Source organism: Mauremys mutica, chromosome 12 (assembly GCF_020497125.1).
Source record: "Mauremys mutica isolate MM-2020 ecotype Southern chromosome 12, ASM2049712v1, whole genome shotgun sequence".
Lineage (NCBI taxonomy): Eukaryota > Metazoa > Chordata > Testudines > Geoemydidae > Mauremys > Mauremys mutica.
In genome coordinates this window covers 25437406-25461465 of record NC_059083.1, presented here as the reverse complement: position 1 = coordinate 25461465, position 24060 = coordinate 25437406, and the positions used below count along the sequence as shown (strand labels likewise).

The window sequence follows — 24060 nt, the reverse complement described above, 5'->3', positions numbered from 1 at the left end:
GTCAACTCTCATAAGTTATTGTGGGTTTTATTTTAAGTCTCACAGCATTCCGTAATTTTCTGTAAGTCCGAATGCTCTAGTTATGAGTTTGTGAGAATCTCAGATTTCATTTAAACTAAAAATAAATTTCTAGCTTTTATGGTTGCAGGAGAGAGTTTAAGATTCTGACCTGAGTGCACACTCAGGGGTCAGAAACCAAATGGCAAAAAAGTAGAAACTCAAAATGTATTTTTTAAAATATTGATTTTAAGTCAATCACTTCTTTTTTGACCCAATTGTGATTTTTTTTTCAATTATGTATGTGCATGTGACGGAGGGAGAGGAGGTCCAGAAAGGCCCGGGCCACTTCCAGCTTTTGAGGTCCCTCGCCAAAATAAAAAGATTTTGTCAGCAGATGAGTAGGGAAGGCATGATGATCAGCATTTCGTGGAATGTTACTTGGAATTTCAAAATGATGAATTTGAAGAAAAGTTTCGCAACTTGCCCAAATGCAATCCTACCCAATTCCAAAAAAATTAACAATTGTCACACTCTGAGGATGGGCTGGGGCGGGGGGAGTCCATCAAACATCAAGAGACTGACCTAAAATTTTTTTTAAATGTAATGATTTATTGGCCCAATCTCATGATTTTTGGGAGGGTTCAGCTCATGCATTTTGATGTCTTGTAGAACCATTCTTAAAAAGGGGACACAGGGAATTATAGACCAGTCAGCCTAAACTTTGATACTTGGAAAGACACTGGAGCACTTAATTTCTATTGTCCTCACTGGCCATATGGGTGAATGGATCCAAGGTCTTCGCTGTCAGCAATGGAGACACTATAATATGGCCTCATGTCCCACCTTGTTCAATTCACAACTCACTTCAAAAGCATTTTAAAATAAATCCGCATTTTCCCTGGCCGAAAAGAATACAATAATTTAACTGGAAACTGATGGAGAAAGCAGCTGTGAATAATCATTAATATTTATCTGTGTAAATGTTTTTGAGAAACTTACTGCAGACCTGGGTAAATTTCACTTTCCCCCACTTCCACAAATACGCTGACACAATTGTAGTTTTCCCTCTTTTTTTAGCAGCAAGGGGCGGTTACTCTAACTTTAAAATACGTGGGATAAGACTAATTTGGATACATTTCACCCAGCTGTTAAGCAATAGTTAAAAGAGGTCTGGATAAAAATAATCTCTCAGTCTTAATATTTGTATTCATAATACAGCGAAATAGTATCTGAGAATGGGAAGCATCTAATACTATTGTTTATTTATTGATTTATTTTTTAGGTGAGTGAGATATGGATATTGGTCAGTTTCATTATCCCATTTCTGAATAGAAAACTTTTGTATGAAGTTGGAGCCTATTAAAGGAGAGGTTTGGTTTGGTTTTGTTCTTGTTTTGAGTTTTCAATTAACTTTTAAAAAAAGTTGCATACAGGACTAAACCCCAGGAACTGAACACCAAAAGTTTATATTAAAAATGTTCTAATAAACAAAATGTAGGGTTTGTCATGAAATGATCTCTCAAAATTTATTTTAGTGCAGACTCTCTATCGTAATACAGACTGCTACATAGAAGAAACGCCCCGCGTTCAGTGGCACGGCTACTATCTGTATGTGTGGTACATTTCTACTTTATTCCCCACTTACCAGAGGAAAAATTACTCAGGGATATTTCTTTTTAAATTAATTATTCCTCTGCATTGTATGGTTATTAGCAGAGACAGGTCCAAGCCACGCAGCTTGCACTTGAAAGACAAAATAATATTTTTTATTATTAATAATTATTACTTTCTTGGTTCTCAGAATGGCAGAAGTTCAACCAATAGCCTTGGACTAACTCTTAAGAAAGCTGTCTCCTTCACAGTTAACTTTACAGTTGCAGTGGGCAGTTTCACTGAGCCCTCAGTTATTGAAACAAACAGTCAAAGGTAACTACTAAGCAAATCTGAGAAAACTCAGAAATCCAGAGTTAAAGTTTGTGATGATGCTGCCTGTGGGAGCCAGCTGAGGTTACTCTATTAAGGTGAACTGCAAACAGAACTGGTGGATATTCCAATAGTTAGATTTACCATGCCAGCACAAATCAGCTTCTGTATTACCTCGCTGCTTACCCAGAAGTCCAAACAATGCAGTTCCCTTAAAGTGCCCAGCCTAAGGCCTCCATCCAGACACACATATCAGATATGATGATGATTACTCAAAATCTTATCTCATCATATAAAAGGAAAAGTTCTTCTGATCCCAAAGGACCAGCCACACACAGAGGTCCAATTATAACTTAGATTTTACCCAAAATAAACGATTATAGTCAATTCTTGTTAACTAAACTAAATTTTATTAAAAAAGAGAAAGTGTTGGTTAAAAGATCAATATACATACAGACTTGAATTCAATTCATGAGGTTCAAATACATAGCAGAGATCAGAGGCACCAACTTTCCTTGGCACCAGTGGATGCTCGCCCCCCCTCCCATTCCGATCCCTGCCCCCAGTCCCGCCCTGACTCCAGCCGCCTCCCTGTTCCAATTGGACACCACCTCAAATCCCCGCCTTGGCACCCACCAATTTTTCCCTGTGGGTGCTCCATCCCCAGAGCATCCATGGAGTCGGCACCTATGGCAGAGATGAGTTTGTAGTTGCCAAAAGTCCTTTTAGAAATAGTCCTTAGGTTATAGTCCAATGTCCATGTTCAGGATGGCTCCAGTCAATGACTGGGGATCTCAATCCTTGTAGCTTAAGGTTTCCCCCACTTGAAACCCAAAGCAGATCTGAAATGAAGAAGGATCATGTCCCAAGGTTTTTATACATTTCCAGCAGCCTTTTGGCCTGAGAAAACAATAGGCTTAACTATCCTTCTCCTAAATACTCTCTTTTTGATCTTTGAATCAAAGCTATAGCTATAGACATGTTTGCTTACGTCACAAGACCTGAACAAATATCTACTCTTCTATCTCTAACAATGCAGGCTTGCATGGCAAAGCTCTATTCATTTACATATCTTCCTAAGCAGTCTTTAAAGTTCGGCCATGGGTCAGGTCAGTCTGTGAGTTAATTAACTCTTTCTGGCCCTGTGTCACCTTTCAATGAGATATTATATCACTCCTTAGACACCCAGCTCCTGCTCCTTCAGGTTCAGCCTCACCGGGGGATGCCCCAGTGACCCTCCCCACCAGCTCAAGGGCTGATTGCAGGCAGAGAGCCCTTTGGGGTTTTAATTACATGCTGATTTCACTGAAAGTTACCTGGCACCGGTGTGATTGTACATTTTACACTAAAGCCTCCAGGGGTGAAATTGTTTGGGTCCTTCCTGCTCAGCAAATAGCATGAGTCATTTTCAGGCAAGGAACCACCCCCTTGCTGCTGCAGGCGGGGCATAGTTTGAATTCCGGAATTTGAAACAAAGCCTGTTACAAACTGCCCAGAGGGAGCCATGGCTGCAGAGAACCCCGTGGAAAGGCTCCAGGAGGAAGCGAGATGTCCCGTCTGTCTGGAGTATTTCACAGAACCTGTCACTCTGGAGTGTGGGCACAATTTCTGCAGAGCCTGCATCAGCCAGTGCTGGGAGGGATCCGATACAGCCGCCTCCTGCCCTCAGTGCAGAGAAACTGTGCAACAGGGAAACCTCAGGCCCAACAGGCAGCTGGCAAATGTCATAGAAATCGCCAAGCGGTTGAGCTTACAGGCAGCAAAAGGAGCAGGAAGGGACAGGGTGTGTGAGAGACACCAGGAGGCTCTGAAACTGTTCTGTGAAGAGGATCAAACCCCCATCTGTGTGATCTGCAGAGAGCCCCGGGCTCACCGCACTCACACGGTGGTCCCCATCGAGGAGGCTGCCCAGGAGTACAAGGTAGGGAACTGCTGTGAAATTTAATGGGTTAACTTTGGGGGTTTAATGACAGGCTAATTTCACTGAGAGTTCCCTGTCACGGGTGTGACTCATCATTCAGCTCTGTAAAGTCTTCCTTGTGTGGGGAGATGCCACACTGCCTGACCATTAATTTTGTTATAGCAACAGAGGCAAAATATCAAATCTTGAAAACAGGATCTACACGCCCCCCCTCAGAAGCACCGCTCACTCCATACCCCCCCTCTCCATTGCTTGCTCTCCCCCACCCTCGCTCACGTTCACTGGTCTGTGGCAGGAGGTTGGGATTCAGGTGGGGGTGCGGGCTCTGGGCTGGGGCCGAGGGGTTTGCAGTCGGGAGGGGGCTCTGAGCTGAGCCTGGGGCAGGGGTTTGGGGTGCAGGAGGGGGCTCCAAGCTGAGGCAGAGGGTTGGGGTGCAGGTGAGGGCACAGGGTGCTGGCTCTGGGAGCAGGGTCAGGGCTGGAGTAGGAGGTTGGTGTACAGTCAGTAGAGCAGCGGGGCTAACGCATGCTCCCTGCCTGTCCCAACCCTGCGCCACTCCTGGAAGGGGCCAATGTGCCCCTGTGGCCCCTGGAGGGGAGCATGTGGCTACACACGCTGCCCCTCTCTGCAGGAACCAATCCCACAGCTCCCATTGGCCACAGTTCCCCATTTCTGGCCAATGGGAGCTGCGGGGATGGTCCTTGCAGGCGAGAGCCACGTGAAGAGAACCCTGCCCTCACCCCAGGCTGTGGGGACATGCTGGCCACGTCTGGGAGTGCCGCACGGCTGGGGCAGGCAGGGAGCCTGCCTGCGCTGCCGAAGATCGTGATCGACTGGGAGAATCTCCAGGATCTACTAGTCAATTGCAATTGACTGGTAGGTGATCACTGGTCTAGCTAGACAAAAGGTGGGAAGGGAAACTGAGGCAGTGAGTTGCACACAATCACCCAGCATGTCAGTGACAGGAGGTTTCTCATTGGGATTCTGAACTCCTGTGCTGCTCCACGAGGGATTTAACTCAGATGCTGCCGGCCTGCACTAGCGGAGATCACTGGGCTAAAGAGTGTGTGGGACCCCGAGCACCTCCAGTCCGCACACAAAAGGGCTCCAGACAGCTCAGGTCCATGCCAAGTACCACTGGGATTTCACTGGGTTGTAGCAAAACTAACCCCAGGCTGGAGCTGACCAGTGTCAGTCTGACCTGTTCTGTTGTGTACGTGGGCAAGGACCAGCCAAAGTGGTTCCATTAGTCCAGGGTCTCAAACATGCGCCTGCGAGGTTATTTTCTGTGGCCCACGAGCTCCTCGCGGCCTCCCCCCAGCATTTATCTAGAGCGGCTCCGGTCCCACGCGCACCAGGGGCAGGGCAGGTTCCCTTCCGGTCGGCCGGCTCTACCCTCGCGCCGCTCCGGGAAGCGGACGGAACCTGGGGGAGCAGAGGCGCAGGGGTGTGTGTGTTGCTGTTGATTCAGGCACCACCCCCAGCAGCTCCCATTGGCTGCGGTTCCCCATTCCCAACCAATGGGAGATGTTGGGGGCAGTGCCTGAAGCAACAGCAACACACACGCCCCGTGCCCCTGCTCCCGCACGTTCCAGCGGCTTCCCGGAGCGGCGCAGGGGCAGGGCAGGAAGAGCCTGCCCTTCCCCCAGTGCACGCTGGGCCAGAGCCCTTGCTGCACCCCTCCTGCACCCCAACCCCCTTCCCTGAGCTGCCTGCCGCACTCTGCACCCGACCTCCTCCCCTGAACCCCCTGCTGCACCTCGCACCCCAACCAATTGCCCTGAGCCCCCTGTAACACCCCTCCTGCACCCTAACTCCCTGCCCTGAGCCCCTGCCTCACCCCACATCCCTCCTGTGCCCCCTGGGGGCAGGGAGGGGGCAGAGTTGGGGTGGGGATTTCGGGGAAGGAGTTGGAATGGGGCCAGGGAATGGATGGAGTGAGGGCGGGGCCGAGGGCGGTGTGGGGAGGTGTCAGTAATGCGGCCCTCAGGCCAATGTACTAGTCCTCATGTGGCCCTCATGGTCATTTGAGTTTGAAACCCCCGCATGAATCCCACCAGGCAGCCTTTTGAAATCTCCCAGAATGCACTGCTTCCGGGATCTTTACCAGGGAATGGGACAGTGGGGCATCTGCCCAGGGGGCATCCCACAGAAAGGCTTTAGGACAGTAGTAGGGCAAACCCAAAGCCATTATTTATACAAATCTGCATCATGTCTAATTAGGGAGGTCACTGAGGCATCCCCAGAACATCGGACATGCCCACACCTGCCTGCATGGGCCCGTCTTCACTAGCATCAGTCACCCTGTGTGGGCCCCACCACCGCTTTTTTCAGTGTGCCACCTGCTTGCATCATTCTGCATGAAGGTGCCACTCCCATCCTCATGGATGTTCTCCTGCATCTTCCGTCTCCTCCTCTCCCTTTTGCACCAGACAAAGCCATGTTCAGTGGCGAGTCCCTACCGGACAGGGACAGTGCTCCACAAAACTGGGATTGCGCAGCTTCAAACCAGACGAATGGCCTCCCGACGTCTCATGGGGTTTGCCCTGGTGCTTAAACCAGCTCCGCCCAACCAGTGCAGTCCCCAGGGCTTCAAGGGTGAAACCCAGGTGGCTTCGAGGATTTGTATCACTTGGTTCATTAAACCTTCTACAAAACAGGTTTATTGATTCACTCCCATGTAACTCCAGTGCCCTGTTATGCTCTGTACCACTAATCAGTTCACAAATACCAGTAAAGCTTGGTTATAATTGAAATCCCTAATTACTAAAAACACTGAACCGGAATTGGTAATGAGTCTGAATGTGACACGCTCCCAATCTCTATTAATGAGGTTTGATCTCCTTGGTGGTCCTGATGTCACAAAGCGATTAGAACCACAGTCATCTTGGGTTTTGGGTGGAAAAACACCCACTTTCAAGCACCTCTCAACTATCCAGATGAAACCGCCCAAATCCTTTCTGTTTCTTCAGGAAAGAATCCAGGCCCATTTGAAGACTCTGAGGGAAGAGAGAGAAAAGCTGCTGGGATTGAAAGCGACTGGAGAGGGGAATTGCCAGGAGTATCTGGTAGGTGCCTGTTGTTATGAACCAGCTGTGGGACTGGCAGTGGGAGGTCTGACTGGAAGCAGACTCCTGTGTGGCCTACGTGAACACGGGCTTGTGTGTGTTTCTCCATGATCATGGATTGCTGGGTTAGATTCATGTGTAGACAAGCCCTAAGCTTCCATTGCAGTTGATGATTAGTCCTTGTGGCTTGCCTGAATTCACACAAATGTCCCCGTGAAGTGCTTGTCCACTGGGTCTAGACATTTTGTGCATTTTTAAAACATTTGTTTCTTTTAACTGCCCTGAGGTCTCTGTTAGTGTAGTGCTGAGTCCTGCCTCCTGCTGCTCTGGGTCTGAATTTCCACAGACCATAAATAACAGAAGATGCTGACCATGACTGACAGAGAAACTTCACTTTCAGGGGGATACCGGGGCCAAAGGGGAAGGTGTGAGAGAATCCCCTGCCTAGTACCCACAGGGTAGAGTCAAATGTCAGAAATCTGAGGATTTTCACAGAAAATCACCCTCCTGCACACTCAGCTCTCCATGAAAGGACCCCGGGCTCCGTCCATATGTCCCTGACCAGCCCTTGCCCTATTTTCATACAGAAACAAACACAAACCGAGAGGCAGAAGATTGTGTCTGAATTTCAGCAATTGCAGCAGTTCCTGGAGGAACAAGAGCGACTCCTGCTGGCCCAGCTGGAGAAGCTGGATGAGGAGATTGTGAGGATCCAGAATGAAAATGTCAGTAAACTCTCCGAGCAGATTTCCCGTCTGAGTGAGCTGATCAGTGAGCTGGAGGGGAAGTGTCAGAAGCCAGAGAGTGAATTCCTACAGGTGAGACTGATTGAGAAACATAGGTGGGTGCTCCAGGACAGCCAGCTCTCCCCCTCAGTGCTACCCACCATCAGCCCTGCCGATCAACTCCTCCTCCTTCTTCCAGCACCATCTGCCTGCTGCAGTCAGGTGTTCCACTGTGTGCAGGAGATGCTGGGAGGGAGGGGGAGGAGCTGGGAGGGCGTGTGCTCATGTTAGGATTCCCTCCCCATTTTGAACTCTGGGGGACAGATGTGGGGACCCACATGAAAGACCCCCTAATCTTATATTCCATCAGTTTAGGTTAAAAGCTTCCCCAAGGCACAAATTCCTTTCCTTGTCCTTGGACGGTATTGCTGCCACCACCACCAACTGATTTTAAACAAAAATTCAGAGATGAGTCACTTGGAACCCTATTCCACCAAAATATCCCCCCAAGCCCCTTCACTCCCTTTCCTGTGGAGGCTTGAGAATAATATACCAACCAATTGCCTTTAATGAAAGTACAGACCAGACCCTTATCTTTAGGACACTAAAATCAATCCGGTTCTTTGAAGAATAACTAAATTATAAAGAAAAAAGTACAAGAATCACACCTGCAAAATCAGGATGGAAGGTAATTTTACAGAGTAATAAAAAGATTTCAAACACAGAGGACTCCCCTCTGGACTCAACTTCACAGTTACAAAAACAGGAATAAAACTACCTCTTCGCATAGGGACAATTCACAATCTAAAACACAAAATAACCTAACGCATTTCTTTGCCTTAGTTAGAATTTTTGTAATCTTAGATGGATCATTTCAGGTAGGCTTTGAGGAGATGTTGTACCTGCTTGATCTATCTCTCTATCAGGAGAGGGAACAAACAAACAGAGCCCAAACAAAACCTCCCGCAACCCACCAGATTTGAAAGTTTCTTATTTCCTTATCGGTCCTTCTGGTCAGGAGCCAACCAGGTTATCTGAGCTTCTTAACCCCTTAGAGGTAAAGCAATTCAGTACAGCTGCAAGGAGGTATTTTATGTGTCTCTTTCCTTTATATTTATGGCAGCTCACAAGAGGAGGTGAGGAAGAGACAGGGTGGAGGTTGAGTGGGAGTGGGAAGAGTTGGGTTGGGGTGTTGCATTGGGGAAAGGTTTGGAGTGGAGGTGGGGCATGGGGTTGAGCACCCCCAGGGACAATTGGAAACCAGCACTCATTATTAGAAACATGCCAGACTCCCACAGAGGGAGGAGCGGGCCGCTGAATCATAAGCACTGGAGTCCAGCAGTCGGAGATCTCAGTGTAACTCGGCATGTGCATTGCTGACATCTGAGTGAGTATTATTCTTAGCAGAGTCACAGAGATATGAAAGATGGAAAAGCCCCATTAGCTCAGGAAATCAATGGCCCTGGGGCCAGGGCAGAGTCTCTTCCCCCATACTTCCTAAATCCCTTCCCTGGGATCCCCTGTGTGTGTGTCAGAGGGGACTGAAATTCTTTTGTCTCTCTCTCCTCTAGGATGTCAGAACCACCTTGAGCAGGTATGTGGCTCTGTCGCACTCCACAATGCTGGGAAAGAGCTTGATGATGAGGGTAGCACCGCATCTCCCTGGGGCTCTACAGCAAAATGTGTGGGGAGATCACATGTTGGATACAAATCTCTCTGATCAACTTCATCCTGGGGTGTTTACTCTTGTACAAAAGATTCTGGAATTCTCCAGTCAGTGGGAAAGGCTGACCTCAGATATTTTGTAGAGATGTCACATCCCTGGGGGACTGGCTGCCTCAGGATTGTGGGGATGGAATGTGGGCCTGTCACTGCTGGGTCCTGGTCACTATTCAGCCCAGGGCAGTAGTTTTCAAGTAGTTTTCAAGTAGAGCCTTTCCCCATCTGAGGGCTGTTTGGAGACCTGTGAGAAATGAGCTGGGGAAGGGGTAGTTGGTGTCTCAGTCTAGTTTCTAGAGGCAGATTTCTACAGCACTTCACCTGGGAACCTCCTGACCCTCAGACCATGGAGGCCAAGGAGCGAATTGGCCATGGAGACTCAATTCCCCAGAGTTGAAGAATATTAATGACTTGTGAAGGAAAGGTTGCTTGGCCCTGGGTTGTGTTGCATCTGCTCTGAGGCTGGGAGAAGTCAAGGAATTCTAACTTCAGGCCCATTAGAGCAGCGACTCACTAGCCAGAACTTATAATGAGTCACACAGTAAAATATAATCATGTGAAATTGTTTCCCTCCAGGTGTGAGAAGGGGAAGTTCCAGCAGCCAGAGGAGATTTCTCCTGAACTGGAAGAGCGAGTCAGTGGTTTCTCCCAGAAAACGATTGTGCTAATGGAGATTCTGGGGAAGTTCAAAGGTACCTAGAATGGATCTAGGAATGGAAATTGGGATAAGCCTCTGAGAAGAGAATGGAGCTGATCAATTGGTTCACACTTAGACGATGCTGTTAAATTAAGAAATGACTCAAAGACTTTAAGGCCAGAAGGGACCATCATGAGCATCCTGTCTGACCTCCTGCATATTGCAAGCCACAGAATCTCACCCACCCACTCCTGCAATAGACCCCTAACCTCTGGCCAGGTTACTGAAGTCCTTAAATCATGATTTTAAAACTTCAAGTGTAACAAGTTGAGCACTCAGGAGTGCAGCGTCTCCTGCTGGTCAGTGAGGGAATTAACTTTCCAGCTCCAGAGCAGCCACTGCTGGCCAGTGTCTGTCCTGCCTCAGGCCTCCCCATTCCCCTCCTGGACCCCAGTGCCCCTTAACTTGGGGTTCTGCCCACAGCAGTACCCCCACACTGTGGGTCTCCTCTCCCACGGGAATCCCAACCCTCTATACCCACCTTGACTCAGCCAGTCATCTAGCCCCCTTTCTCTGCTGCAGCCTGCAGTCCGCAATGTCCACTCATCATTAGCAAAGGGGTTGGACCTACTGCCTTTCTAGCTCTAGTACCATCCCTGGCCCTTAACAAGGCCTCAGCCTGGGGACTTGCCAGGCCAGAGCTCCCCAGCTCTGCCTGCCCCGCCCCAGCCCTGCTCTGTGTAAGATACGCTCTGCTCCCAGGTGCCCTGCAGTGAGACTCTTGCCTGCCTAGCTCCCAGCCCTTTGATCAGGGCCAGCTGTGATCTAATTGGGTGTGGCCCCAGCTGTGGCTGCCTCCCCAGTCAGCCGAGCTCAGCTGCTTTTCACCTTTTACCTCCTTTTATCCCAGGAGGGGGGTAACTGCCCCACTACACAAGTTATGGATCAGGAGAAGGCGTTCGACAGGGTGGACCACGTGTATCTCCTGGGCACTCTGCGAGCGTTAGGCTTCGGGTCCCAGTTTGTGGGTTTTCTCCGGGTGCTGTACGCTTCCGCAGAGTGTCTGGTCAGGCTCAACTGGACCCTGACCGAGCCGGTCAGCTTCGGGCGGGGAGTGCGGCAGGGGTGCCCCATCTCGGGCCACCTGTAGGCCCTGGCGATCGAGCCCTTCCTCTGTTGACGGGGTTGGTGCTTCGGGAGCCGGAGCTGCGGCTGGTCCTGTCGGTGTAAGCCGACGATGTGCTCCTCGTGGTCCAGGACCTGGGCGACTTGGCGTGGGTGGAGGCCTGCCAGGCCGTGTACTCGGCGGCCTCCTCCGCCCGGGTCAACTGGGTCAAGAGTTCTGGCCTGGTGGTCGGGGACAGGTGGCAGGCGAGCTCCCTCCCACCCGCGCTTCAGGCCATCCGGTGGAGCGCGGGTCCGCTGCTCTATCTCGACGTTTACCTTTCTGCCACGCAACCGTCTCCACCGGAGAACTGGCAAGGTTTGCAGGGCAGGGTGGTGGAGCGGCTCCGGAAATGGACAGGACTCATCCGGTGCCATTCCCTCTGAGGGAGGGCACTAGTGCTCAATCAACTGATCCTGTCCATGCTCTGGTACCGGCTCAACACCCTGGTCCCGGCCCCGGTTTTCCTGGCCGACCTCTGAAAGGTGGTTCTGGAGTTCTTTTGGCCAGGACTGCACTGAGTCCCTGCAGGGGTGTTCCACCTGCCCCTGGAGGAGGGAGGGCAGGGCCTGAAGTGCCTGCGCATTCAGGTCCACGTCTTCCGCCTCCAGGCACTGCAGAGGCTCCTGTATGGTGCGGGTAGTCCGGCATGGAGAGCCCTGGCGCACACCTTCCTGCGCCGCTTCCGAGGGCTCCGATACAACCGGCAGCTCCTTTATCTTGATCCGAGGGGTCTTCCGCGAGACCTCTCCGGGCTGCCGGTCTTCTACCAGGACCTCCTCCGGACCTGGAAGCTATTCTCTGCGACCATGTCCGTGGTGGCCACCAAGGGGGCGGATCTCCTCGTGGAGCCCCTGCTACACAATCCCCAGCTCCGTGTGCAGGTGGCGGAGTCCCCCGCGGTGCGCCAGAGGTTGGTCCTGGCAGAAGCTACCAGGGTCGGAAACCTCCTGGACTACGACCGGGGAGACTGGCTGGATCCCCTGACGCTCGCTCGGCAGATGGGGCTCTCCAGACGTTGTATTCCCCGGCGAGTACTACAGGAGGTGAAGGCCGCTTTGCCACCCGCTGCTCAGGCCTACCTCAACCGGGTCTTACGTGAGGGCACGCCCCGCCCACCCCATACCCCGAGCCCTCCAGACATTTTCATTGGGCCCTTGCCCTGTGGACCCGACTGGCCCCCCCGCCCTATCTCTGCAACCCGGCTGCACGATCTGCAGCCGGTCCGTTTCCAAACCGCGCCAAGGAAGCAGCTCTACGCGCTCGTGCTCCACACCCTTCACTTCCTCACCCTCGTGTCCCACCCTGACACAAAGTGGTGGGACCTCCTGCCACCTCTGGAGGGTGAGAAGCCCCGGTGGGCCAGCCTGTACTCCACCCTGGTCCCGAGGCCCACCAGGGATATCAGTTGGCAGCTCCTCCATGGGCCCGTGAGCACGGGCGTGTACTTGGTGCGGTTTACCCCTGCCCCAGACACCTGCCCCTTCTGTGGCGTGAGGGAGACCCTGGCGCACGTTTACATAGAGTGCGCCAGGTTGCAGCCCCTATACCGGCTCCTCACCAATATCCTGCTTCGTTTCTGGATGCACTTTTCCCCCCACCTCCTTCTCCATGCACTTCCTATCCATGGCCCCACAAAGTCACGGGACCTCCTGGTCAACCTCCTCCTCGCCCTGGCTAAAATGGCAATCTACGCAACCAGGGAGAGGCAGTTGGCCAGTGGAGACTCCTGTGACTGTGGGGCTTGTTTCCGATCCTCTGTCCGTTCACATGTCCGGGCGGAGTTCCTCTGGGTGGCGTCCACTGGCTCCCTTGACGCCTTCGAGGAGCAGTGGGCGCTATCCGGGGTTCTCTGCTCGGTGTCCCAGTCGGGCTCCCTTCTTATGACCCTTTTACCGCACTCCTGTCCCTGTTCTTTTATTAGTTGTCCCCTGAAATTCGTGGGTTTCTGAGGTCCTGTAGATCCTCCCCTTAGGCTGAGGCGGGGATCTTTTAGCATTGGGCGGGCTTCTGCCCGCCCGGTTTCCCGGAAACCCAATAGATACACAAGTTACAGAACCCAGAAACCCAATAGGTACAGAAATTACAGAGACTCCACCATTGACTCTACGTTAAAACTGCAACTGACCCGTGCACCACGCTGCAGAGGCAGGAAGGTAAAAAATCCCCAGGCTCTCTGTCAATCTGACTTGGGGGGAAATCCCTTCCCCATCCCAGATATGATGGTCAGTTGGATACCGAGCATTTTGGCAAGACCCAACAGCCAGACATGCGGCAAAGAACTCTCTATAGCTCAGAGCCCTCCCCATCTACTGCCCCATCACCAGCCATGGGGCAAATTTCTCAAAGGTGGATCCAGCCCATCACTGAGCTCTGGTCCCGTTTGCAGCTAGTTTGGGCCAAATGGGCTGTGGGGAAGGAAAAAGCCCCTCCCCCTATGGTCAGGGATCCCTCCAGCACAGGCACCTCTTGTGCATCCTCCCCAGCAGCTGCAGGCACAAGGCATGTTCCTGAGAGGGCTGGGAATGGGGTGGGGGTGGTGAGGGCGGGTGGGAGAGGGAGGGGAGTGGACGAGGGACAGAGGGACATGGGCCATGTAAAGCTGGGCCTCTGACACTCTGCACAATGGCCTAAACACTCGGGGGCCATTGTCCTAGGGATGTTGCTCTGGCTGGCTTCAGAACTTCCTCTGCTTGTGCCAAGGTCTGCACTGGCCCCTGCAGGCACTGAATAGTGGAGTCACAAATGGCCCCTCCCCTCTCTCCTTTTGTGGGTACAAAGGTGAATCTGGTCCATGGAGCCAACCTTCCTCCGCCTCAATGTCCTCATGGATAAAATGATTTTATTATTATTCCTATTTCTGCCTATGGATGACGAGGCCCCATCATGCGCCTCTCTGTGGAGACACTGAGTAAACAGACCCAACAGCTCACAATTAGAGCCAGGATTTCCCAAACTCTGAACAACCCGTTAGTGTCAAAGGGACCCAAGTGGGTAAAGTTACTTTTATGCCAAAGTCTTTGCAGGCTCTGGGTCTAGGTTAGGACAAAAGGCAGTAAGTGAATGAGACAAACCAACTGGAGTCTGAAGGGAGGGAGGGGATGAGGAGGGAAAAGTAAATCTCTTACAGATTGTGTGTCCTGGGATAGTTGTGAGGCTGTGAGGCTGCTGGCTCCATTGCTGAGAGATGCCTGATTGAGAGGGGAAATAGATTTCAGACCTTTTTATATTAAATACCTGAGTGTGTCTCTGGGCCTCTCTGTCTGTTTCTCTGTCATAATTATAAAACAGTTTCAGAGTGGGGATGCTCTTATGAATATGAAAGTCTGAAATCTCACCTCTCTTCTCCTTTCTCCCCCAAGACACTCTGCCGTCTGAACTGGAGAGAAAAAGGGGAGAATTCTTTGGCGCACACAGACAGGGTGAGTTTGCCGGTGAAGATTGCCTTTAAATTATCAGAAAATTCCAGAGAAAACGTCTTCATGAGATTGTAGCTAAAGTTACCAATCAAACTGACAGCGACCATGACACACACAGTCTAAAAATAACACATTAAACGGTAAGTAGATCCAGTAACCCCACCAGGGCCGGCTCTAGGCACCAGCCCTCCAAGCATGTGCTTGGGGCGGCACTTTGCGCCCCCCCTCCCCCCCCTTTTTTTTTTTGGTTGGGGTGGCAAAAAGCCAGAGCCAGCCCTGGCCAGAGCCACTCGCCATGTCAGCGCGCAAGCCGGGATCTGCGCCCCCTGCTCAGCCCGACGGCGCCCTGAACAACCCACTCTGGTGGGGAAACGCAGCATCGCCGTGGGGAGACTCAGAGCAGCAGCGGCAGCAGGACCCCTCCCCCCTCCCTGCATCCCGGACCCCACTTCCCTTCCTCCCTGGCTCCTCACACACTCAGGGAGCCCCTCTCCTCGCATCAGCCTGGGCTCGGCTCCAGGGGCTGCCTGGGAGAATCAGACCCAGGGAGCCGCCTGAGAGATGCAGAGACCCAGCCGCTCATGCCCAGCGGGACGCCCAGGAGGTGCAGAGACCCAGCCACTCATGCCCAGGGGCCGCTAGCGACAAGCCCGGAGAGGCTTTCGAACCAGGCGGCAAGCCGGAGTCTCGCTTGATTCTGCATTCCAGGTCCCAGGCTGCCTCGGCTCCAGCACAGGGCCAGTCCATAAAACAGAACACAAAGTGCATTGTGGAGCAAACCTGGACCAGTTCAGAGCCTGGCCTATGAGGCTGCCTTGTGCAGGGCTTTCTAGCATGTGGCTGGGACTAGGCACCATCTGCCCCCCCTCCCCCCAAGCTCGGGAGATCAGATCCTGCCTTTGGGAGTTCCTCCTATTCCTTGTATGGAAAGCGGCTCCCCACAGGGCTCACCGAGACTCATCTAACACCCTCCCCCGCTGTGACTTTCCCCAGCTCCCTTTTCTTCTTGCTCCTAGCAGAGAAGCAAAGGAGAAATCTCCCAGACTCTGCTGCTTCCCACAACTCACCCCCCTCCAACACCCCCACGCCCGCCGCCGCCTCCTCCCCCCGTCCTCCGCACTCGGGAATAAGGGTGTGGCCAAGGGAAGGACTGAGCCAGGCACGCCAGAGTGAGGGGAGAGCGGTTCCCAAAGTAGCCCTGATGGCGGCGGATCGGATGGAGCCAGAGCTGCTGCTGGAGTAGCAGCGAGTCAGAGTATCTCCCTGGATCCCCCGCACCACCCACAGATCTCAGTCGGTCTCCTCCCCACAGGGCTGGGCAGGGGGCGCGGATCCCGGCTCGCGCGCTGACAGGGTGAATGGCTGGGCAGCCCAGGGAGCTGCTGCTGCCTCCTCCTGCCCCTGGACCCAGCCCGCCGCGCACCTCCCCCACCTCAGCCCAGCGCTGCCTGCCCTGGGTGAGGAGAGGCAGAGCCTGGCGCCGAGCGGGCAGCCGGGGATACTGCCCCGCCTGGGGACCCCCCGCGGCTCGAGCACCTGGGGGGTCAGTGTCCCTCCTCTCTGCCTGCACGGGGCAGGGGAAGCGGCTGTCAGCGCCTGCCCCTCTCAGCCCTTACACCCCCCCATACTGCTCACAGCCCCTCCACTTGTACCTTCCCCCATCGCTCCTTGTACTCTCCCTTCACTCGCACCTCTCCCCTTGTACCCTCCTCCAGCCCTCTCCTCCCGCACCTCCCCCTTCCCCTGCTCTTCTTCTCCCGCAACCCTCCCGATACCCCCTCTCCTCCTCCCCGAGTACATTGCACCCTGCTTCTCTGCCAGTGTAGAGCCCCCAGCACCCCCACACCCATTCTTCTGCCTGAACCCTCTTTACTAGATCCCCATCCCTTTCCGGGTACAAGGTCTGAGGGTTAGTCCCTATGCCTTCCATGTGCATTTGGAGCACTAAAGATGGGGATGGGGGGGGGGTGAGATTTATACGAAAGTGACATAAAAATAGGATAAATGGTTTGATCCCCACTGCAAGTGTAAACGGGGATTGCTGCGGTGAATGAGGAGATCACTTCGGGGAGGAGGGGGAGCCCAGTGCTGGGGCAGCTGGGGGTGCGGGTGGAGGGGGGTGAAGAGAGAGCCCAGTGCTGGGGTGGCAGGGGGTGAGGGGGGCACTGGTGGGCGGGGGGAGCTCAGGGCTGGGGTTGGGGGCAGCCAAAAATGTTTTTGCTTGGGGGGGCGGCAAAAAACCTAGAGCCGGCCCTGCTCCCCACCCCCACACTTTTAAAGATGGGGTGACCAGAACACTTTTTAGCATGGGCATAGTTTGGGGAAAGAGGGCCACATTGCCTTGGGCAGGTGTGGAGCATCGCAGGCAGTATCTATGCTTAGGGCAGGGCAGCTGAGCAGCTCCTATCTATTGTGATAAACTCAGGACAGACAGTTGCAAGGGGGGGGGGGGGTAAGAGTCAGTCCCAGAGGGTTAAAAGGTCCCTCCTCCTTATCAACTGGGAGGCAACTACAGGTCAATCGGGTTCAGCTGAGAAAGGGTTACCAAGGTAGCAAATTAGAATCAGCTGAGGGGGAGCAGAGGGAGAAGGAGCCCGGCTGCCAGGAGTGTTGGAGCAGCAAGGCAGCGAGCCTCCCCAGGGGGAGCGGCAGTACGCTCTCCCACAAGGCAGGGTAAAAATACTTTAAACAAGACTGGTGGAGACAGGGAACAGACTTCCCCTGAGTCCTAAGGGGGACTGCATTACCCAAGCCTGTCTCACCAGGGCTAAAAACAGCAGAGGCTGGGGAGACTGAGAAGGTACTTTGCCACACTATGTAGTGCAGCCTGTGCCCATGGCACCAACCTCTCCCTGGTGCTGGCCTCTCTCAGTGGCCCCACTCCTCCTCCTCTTTACCTGAGGCCCTGGCCAGGCCAGAAGCCAGAACCAGGCTGCCATCCAGGGACTGCACTGGGGAGCCCTGGATCCTCCACCTGCCCAGGGTGGTGCACCCCGGGGAATGGGAACATGGGCTGGGGACTGCTGCCAAAGGCCCATGGACCCATGTCCAGGGCAGGTGGAGTGTCAGGGGCTCTCCATAGCGGGCAAGTCTCCCAGCCCGGCCAGGGGGCAGGGCCTCAGTCAGGGCCACGGAGGGGGCGGGGACACAAAAATAGTCCTGACACCAACCTTAGTGCTGAGTTCATCCCCATTCTGATGAACAGAAACACTCTTAACTGAGGGCTTGGCTACACTTACAAGTTGCAGCGCTGGGAGTTACAGCGCTGGTCATGCAGCTGTGTAGGGCCAGCGCTGGAGTGTGGCCACACTGACAGCTACCAGCGCTGCAGTGTGGCCACACTTGCAGCACTTTCCAGCGCTGTATTGAGAGGTGCATTGTGGGCAGCTATCCCACAGAGCACCTCGTCCCGTTTTGGCGCCGTTTTGGTGCTGAGTATTGTGGGAAGGGGAAGGAAGTGTGCGGGTCATTCCGCTTCCTGTGTGCCAACGCCCCGTGGTGCATCGCTTCACATCCCAGCATTCACTCTTTCCGGCAACGTTTGGCGCCATTGTGAGTGTTTTACTCTCTGTGTGAATCGCGATTTCTGTGGCAAATGGAGCCCGAGCTGCTGAGGACTGTGCTGATGAGTGTCGCCAGCACAACACGTTTGGCAGTCGAGCTATTACTTCAGCTCCAAAGTGACAGTGAGGAGTCTGACGATGATATCGATATCGATTCTCCTGCCGCTTGTGACACCAAAGTGCTTGTGGCATTCACGGAAATGCTCAGCACCGTTGAACGCCGCTTTTGGGCTCGGGAAACAAGCACTGACTGGTGGGATCACATCGTCATGGAAGTCTGGGATGACGAGCAGTGGCTGCAGAACTTTCGTATGAGAAAAGCCACTTTCATGGGACTGTGTGCTGAGCTCGCCCCCACTCTGCGGCGCAAGGACACAAGATTGAGAGCTGCCCTGACGGTGGAAAAGCGGGTGGCTATTGCAATCTGGAAGCTGGCAACTCCAGACAGCTACCGGTCGGTTGGGAACCAGTTTGGAGTGGGAAAGTCGACCGTTGGAATCGTTTTGATGCAAGTTTGCAAGGCAATTAATCGCATCCTGCTAAGAAAGACCGTGACTCTGGGGAGCGTGCAGGACATTGTGGATGGCTTTGCACAAATGGGTTTCCCTAACTGTGGAGGGGCGATAGATGGGACGCATATTCCTATTCTGCGCCCCCCCCCACCTGGCATCAGAGTACGTTAATCGTAAGGGGTATTTCTCTATGGTTCTCCAGGCGCTTGTGGATCACCGCGGGCGTTTCATTGACATTTACACAGGCTGGCCTGGAAAGGTGCATGATGCACGCATCTTTCGGAACAGTGGCCTGTTCAGGAAGATGCAGGCAGGGTCTTTTTTCCCAGACAGGAAGATCACAGTAGGGGACGTTGAAATGCCCATTGTGATCCTTGGAGACCCCGTGTACCCGTTACTGCCTTGGCTCATGAAACCCTATACAGGGAAGCTTGACAGGAGCAAGGACCGGTTCAACTACAGGCTGAGCCGGTGCAGAATGACTGTGGAGTGTGCTTTTGGCCGTTTAAAAGCTCGCTGGAGATGTCTCTATGGGAAGCTAGACTTGGGGGAAAGCAGCATCCCCGCGGTTATATGCGCTTGCTGTACCCTCCATAATATTTGTGAAGGGAAGGGTGAAACATTCAGTCAGGCATGGACCACCGAGGTTCAAGTCCTGGAGGCTGAATATGCACAGCCAGAGAGCAGGGCTAATAGAGAGGCCCAGCACAGGGCTACAAGGATTAGGGATGCCTTGAGGGAAGAATTTGAGGCTGAAAGCCAACAGTAATGTTTGCTGCCTTGCATGGGAGTGAATTGCACTGTTTACACTGTTATTCTATTATCCCTAATAATAATATGATTTGCAGTGCCTCTTTCTTTACTGGGCTAAGGTATCTTTAACTATCTGCTATAATAAAGACTGTTTTCAAAGCCAAGAATTGTTTTATTGAAAAGAAAAAAACTTCCTTGACAGACAGACAGACACACAACATTTCATGAAAACAAGAGGGCAGGGGTGTGGGTTGGTGAACTGTACAGTCACAAGTTTGCATATGTCCTGTCTGGAGTGCTGTTTAACGAATCCTGCACTTCAGGGTGCATATACTGCATGGTGATGGGTGTTGAGTGCAGAGGGTAAGGGTGGTGGTAGGTATCAGGGCTGGTTGGTGAACGTACAGGTGTTGGAGGCAGCTGGTGGTGGTAAGAACCTGAATGCTGGGGAAAGGCGGTTTGAGCTGACATTGGGGCACAAGGCAAAAAGCTTTGGGACGGGGGGGGCTGTGGGGCAGCACGGGACTGCTCTGCCTGCATGGCTACGATAGCCTGGAGAGAGTCCGCTTGGCGCGACAGGATGTCTAGCAGCTGGTTTGTGCTTTTCCTCTTTGCCACAGCGTTTCTATGCCAATGTCTCTGGCGGATCATGCTTTCCTTCTCTCTCCACTCCTTCAATTCCTTTCTCTCTGTAGCAGAGTGATGAAGAACAGTTTTCAGCATGTCCTCTTTGCTCTTTCGGGGATTTTTTCTCAAATTTTGAAGCCTCTGTGCAGTGGAACATCTGCTCAGTCCAGTAGTCAAGGTCACTGTAGAAACCCAGAAATGACAACATTTAACAGAGGCAGCATTGTATCCACTATCTCCAGACATGAATTGTTACACTGAGGGAGTTCTCACTTTAACATTCTTTTACCACACGCATAACACGACAGAAGCCACGAAATGGTGAGTGAGGGGTGCTTATAGAGGGAGAAGTGGGGCTTGATTGATAGAGGGGAGCTGGTTGCTTCGGGTAATCTGGAGTGATAGAGGGGTTGAGTGAAGATGCAGCTGCAGGGGTGATCTTCACTATCTCCCTATCTCTTCACTAAAGAGTCTCCCAACATTTTTCACAGGAGTTAATCCTGGAAGATGTCTCCCTGCTGCGAGTCACTAGGGAACAGCGGGAGGCTCTTTTACAGCAATGTGGATTCCGCCCGGGACCCTATGCGGCTTGCCTGTGTTCAGAAATGGTCCCCCCACCACTCGCGGCACAGTGGCGCGGACGCGTCAGCGTGACTGGGACAAGAAACACAGTGGCTCTGCCTATAAACCTGCGCAGGCATATTGCCCACGCTCTGGCTGAAACTTTTGCTGAGATAACTGAAGCAGATTACCGCGACGTGATAGACCACATCAACGGGCTATTCTAGTCTGGCATGCATGCAGCCATAACCCCCCTTCCTCTCCAGAAACATTTCCACCCAGAAAATAAAAGCCGCTTACCGGTAACCCGCTCCTCTGCTTGTCCTTCTGCAACTGCTGGCTGCTGCGATTGGGTACTTTCCTCCTGGCTTGAGAAGAGCTCCTGGCTGCATGCCTCAAGGGACTCTGGGGTGTCTTCCCCCATCCCAGGAGCTTCACTCGCGGTTTCCTCCCCCCCCCCGCCGCCTCCGCCTCCGCCTCCTCCTCCTCCTGTCCCCCAGCCAGCTCAGAAGTGTCCATCGTTGTCCTGGGATTGGTAGTGGGGTCACCCCCAAGTATCGCGTCCATCTCCCTGTAAAAACGGCAGGTCGTGGGGGCAGCTCCGGATCGGCGATTGCCCTCGCGGGCTTTGTAATAGGCACTCCGCAGCTCTTTAATTTTCACCCTGCATTGCAGCGCGTCCCGATCATGGCCCCTATCCAGCAAGGACCTTGATACCTGCTCAAAGATATCGTAATTCCTACGGCTGGAGCGCAGCTGTGCCTGCACAGATTCCTCCCCCCAAACACTGATGAGGTCCATCAGCTCGCCATTGCTCCATGCTGGGGCTCGTTTGCTGCGTGGAGGCATGGTCGCCTGGAAAGATTAACTGATTGCACTCCACACACACCTGGCTGCAGCAAACAGGAAGGAGATTTTTAAAATTCCCGGGGCATTTAAAGGGCGGGTCACCTGAGGCAAGAGCAGTAGAGTGCAAACTGATGAGCAGAGTGGCTGAACAGGAATTCTGGGATAACTCCTTATTCCCTGGAGGACACTTAAAGCGCTGGTGAGTGTCCACACCTGCTGAGCAGCGCTGGATCACCAGCGCTGCACTCCTTATACCCCTGCCGGGATGGGTTTTCAGCCAGCGCTGCAGCCAGGGAGTTGCAGCGCTGGTTGTGCCCTGCAAGTGTGGACGGGGTGTAATTGCAGCGCTGGAAAGCCTCCACCAGCGCTGCAACTTGTAAGTGTAGCCAAGCCCCTAGTCACACGCGAACAGATCTCTCTGCCACACAGGGCCGGTTCCAGACACCAGCCTACCAAGCATGTGCTTGAGGCGGCACCTTGGGACGGGGCGGCGCTCTGGGTTTATTTTTGTTTTTTTCGATTTGGCCGGGCAGCGCTTGGGGGGAGGGGGTCAGACTTGGGCGGCGCAACGTGACACTCGGGGGAGCGGGGACTTGGGCAACACGACACTCGGGGGGGGCGGGGACTTGGGCGGCGCGACGTTCATGAGGGGTGGGGGGCTTAGGCAACATGGCGCTCGGGGGGTGGGGACCTGGGTGGCGTGGTGCGGTGCTCGGGAGGGGTGCGGGCCTTGGGCAGCATGGCGCTCAGGGGGGCGGGGATTTAGGCGGCGTGACGCGACCCTCGGATGGGGATGGGGACTTGGGCGGTGCGACGCTCGGGGAGGGGTTCAGCGGCACGGCGCTCGCAGGGGTCGGGCGCGCTCTTTTTGTTTGCTTGGGGCGGCATAAATGTTAGAGCCGGCCCTGCTGCCACATACCCATCGCTCTTCTCCAACATCCTGCCTTTCCTTTGGGCAGGGCTGGGCTCCCCCATTGGAGCTGCTCACTGCTTCCTGGATTGGGGAGATACTCTTCCTGTGAGACTGTCAGCTCCTCCTTTCTCTCTAGGCTGGAGATGGTGCTACCACCTACTGTATGGTTTTAAGCGGCTCTTATCCATTGCTGCACCTTCCTCTCTGTTCCCTGGCCTGGGACTGGAGGCTTCATTAGGGGAGGGAGCTTCCCTCTGGGGTTTAAAGCTGGTACCTGCCACTTCTGCTCCCTCAGTAAAAGCTTCTGATGCCTTCCTGGCTGTGTCTGTGCTGCTGGGAATGAGGCAGCACCAGCAGCGGGATGTGGGAGCTGAAGCCTCTGTGATAAATGAGAAACTAATGAAGTGGGACCTGTTACAAAGACTGAGGAGCTGCAGTGACCTCTCTGCTCAGACTCAGGTGCCCAGGACAGAGGCAGCTCCCTGGGATCCAGGCCTGTCCTAGCCAGGACGGGGCTGCTGGGGAGTGTGAGAAATGGTCCCAGCCTCCCCCAGGGCTGAGCTCTGCCCCTAACGCTCTGATTCTTCTCCAGTGAATGTGACTCTGGATCCAGACACGGCTCATCCCGACCTCGTCCTGTCTGAGGATCGGAAAAGTGTGAGATGGGCAGACACACGGCAGCGACTGCCCAACAACCCTGAGAGATTTGACACTGAGCCCTGTGTGCTGGGCTGTGAGGGATTCACCTCGGGGAGACATTGCTGGGAGGTGGAGGTGGGGGATGGGCGATACTGGGCTGTGGGGGTGGCCAGAGAGTCTGTGGGGAGGAAGGGAGAGATCAGCCTCAGCCCTGAGGGGGGGATCTGGGCTGTGGAGCGGGACTGGTGGATGGATCAGTTCCGGGCTCTCACCTCCCCTGTGACCCCCCTGCCCCTGAGCCGGGCCCCCAGCAGGATCCGGGTTTGTCTGGACTGTGACCGGGGGCAGGTGACATTTATCGATGTTGGTGACGAGGCCCCGATCTTCACTTTCCCACCGGGCTCCATCCCTGGGGGGAGAATCCGACCCTGGCTCGGGGTGGGGACATGGGGATCCCAGCTCAGACTGTGTCCCTGAGACACACAGTTGAGGGGGGAACTGGAACTCAACCTCTCTTGCCTCGCACACCCCAGTCTCTATGACCCTGCAGGACTCCCATCTACCCAGCCTCTGGCTCCTTATCTCTATGGCTCCTGGAAGTGCCTCCCCCTCCCTCTCGGCAGCCCCAGGGATGAGAGGGGGGAAGAACCTCTGGAGCTGCAGGAGGGGCAGAGGGGCTCTGAGGGGCAGAGGTGGGGGCTGGGCAGGGGGCAGAACTAACAGCCGGGCAGGGAACAGGCGAAGGTGGGGGTGGCAGGGAAACAGCATGAATCAATCAGGGTTGGGGGGGTGGGGAGAAGCAGCAGCAGCAGGGAGTGTTTTGTACAGATCTGTGAGATTAGATCTCATGGGGGTCTCCCAGCCAGAGCTCCTCCCACTGTTCTCAGTAGCTGGGGATCTCCTTGCCGTACTGTGGTTATTAAAGCTCCTTCTCAGCTCCTTTTACTTTGCTACTTTCCAGCAACTTACTGTAAATAAAACATTACAAACAATTCTTCTTGTTTCTTCCACTTTAATGTTCCAGCTGCAAGGAATATTGAGCCTCTGGGAAGAGAGTTTGGGTTTT

At 53.7% G+C, this 24060-nt stretch overlaps 1 protein-coding gene across 2 annotated transcripts; it reads left to right on the top strand.

Annotated features, from left to right (window-relative positions):
- The first annotated feature begins 3354 nt into the window (after window positions 1–3354).
- LOC123344895 (zinc finger protein RFP-like) lies at window positions 3355–23642 on the top strand. 2 transcript variants are annotated; one of them, XM_044981392.1, is made up of 6 exons: window positions 3355–3844; window positions 6817–6912; window positions 7500–7730; window positions 9209–9231; window positions 9933–10048; window positions 14521–14806. In XM_044981392.1, exons 1-6 carry the CDS (start codon window positions 3428–3430, stop codon window positions 14607–14609), a joined length of 972 nt encoding a protein of 323 aa, XP_044837327.1. In that variant the 5' UTR covers window positions 3355–3427; the 3' UTR covers window positions 14610–14806. The 2 variants fall into 2 exon arrangements, with proteins under 2 accessions (XP_044837327.1, XP_044837326.1); XM_044981391.1 differs by lacking the exon at window positions 3355–3844 and adding an exon at window positions 22948–23642 and having other exon boundaries at window positions 6784–6912; window positions 14521–14580.
- Window positions 23643–24060: the final 418 nt, after the last annotated feature.

What these genes read in the sequence shown, in the direction of transcription:
- LOC123344895 (XM_044981391.1), top strand. Translation starts at nt 6,784, where the DNA reads ATGAAACCGCCCAAATCCTTTCTGTTTCTTCAGGAAAGAATCCAGGCC. An exon ending in GTCAGAACCACCTTGAGCAG is followed by an intron (nt 9,232 to 9,932) that starts GTATGTGGCTCT and finishes GTTTCCCTCCAG; the next exon opens with GTGTGAGAAGGGGAAGTTCC. An exon ending in CTTTGGCGCACACAGACAGG is followed by an intron (nt 14,581 to 22,947) that starts GTGAGTTTGCCG and finishes ATTCTTCTCCAG; the next exon opens with TGAATGTGACTCTGGATCCA.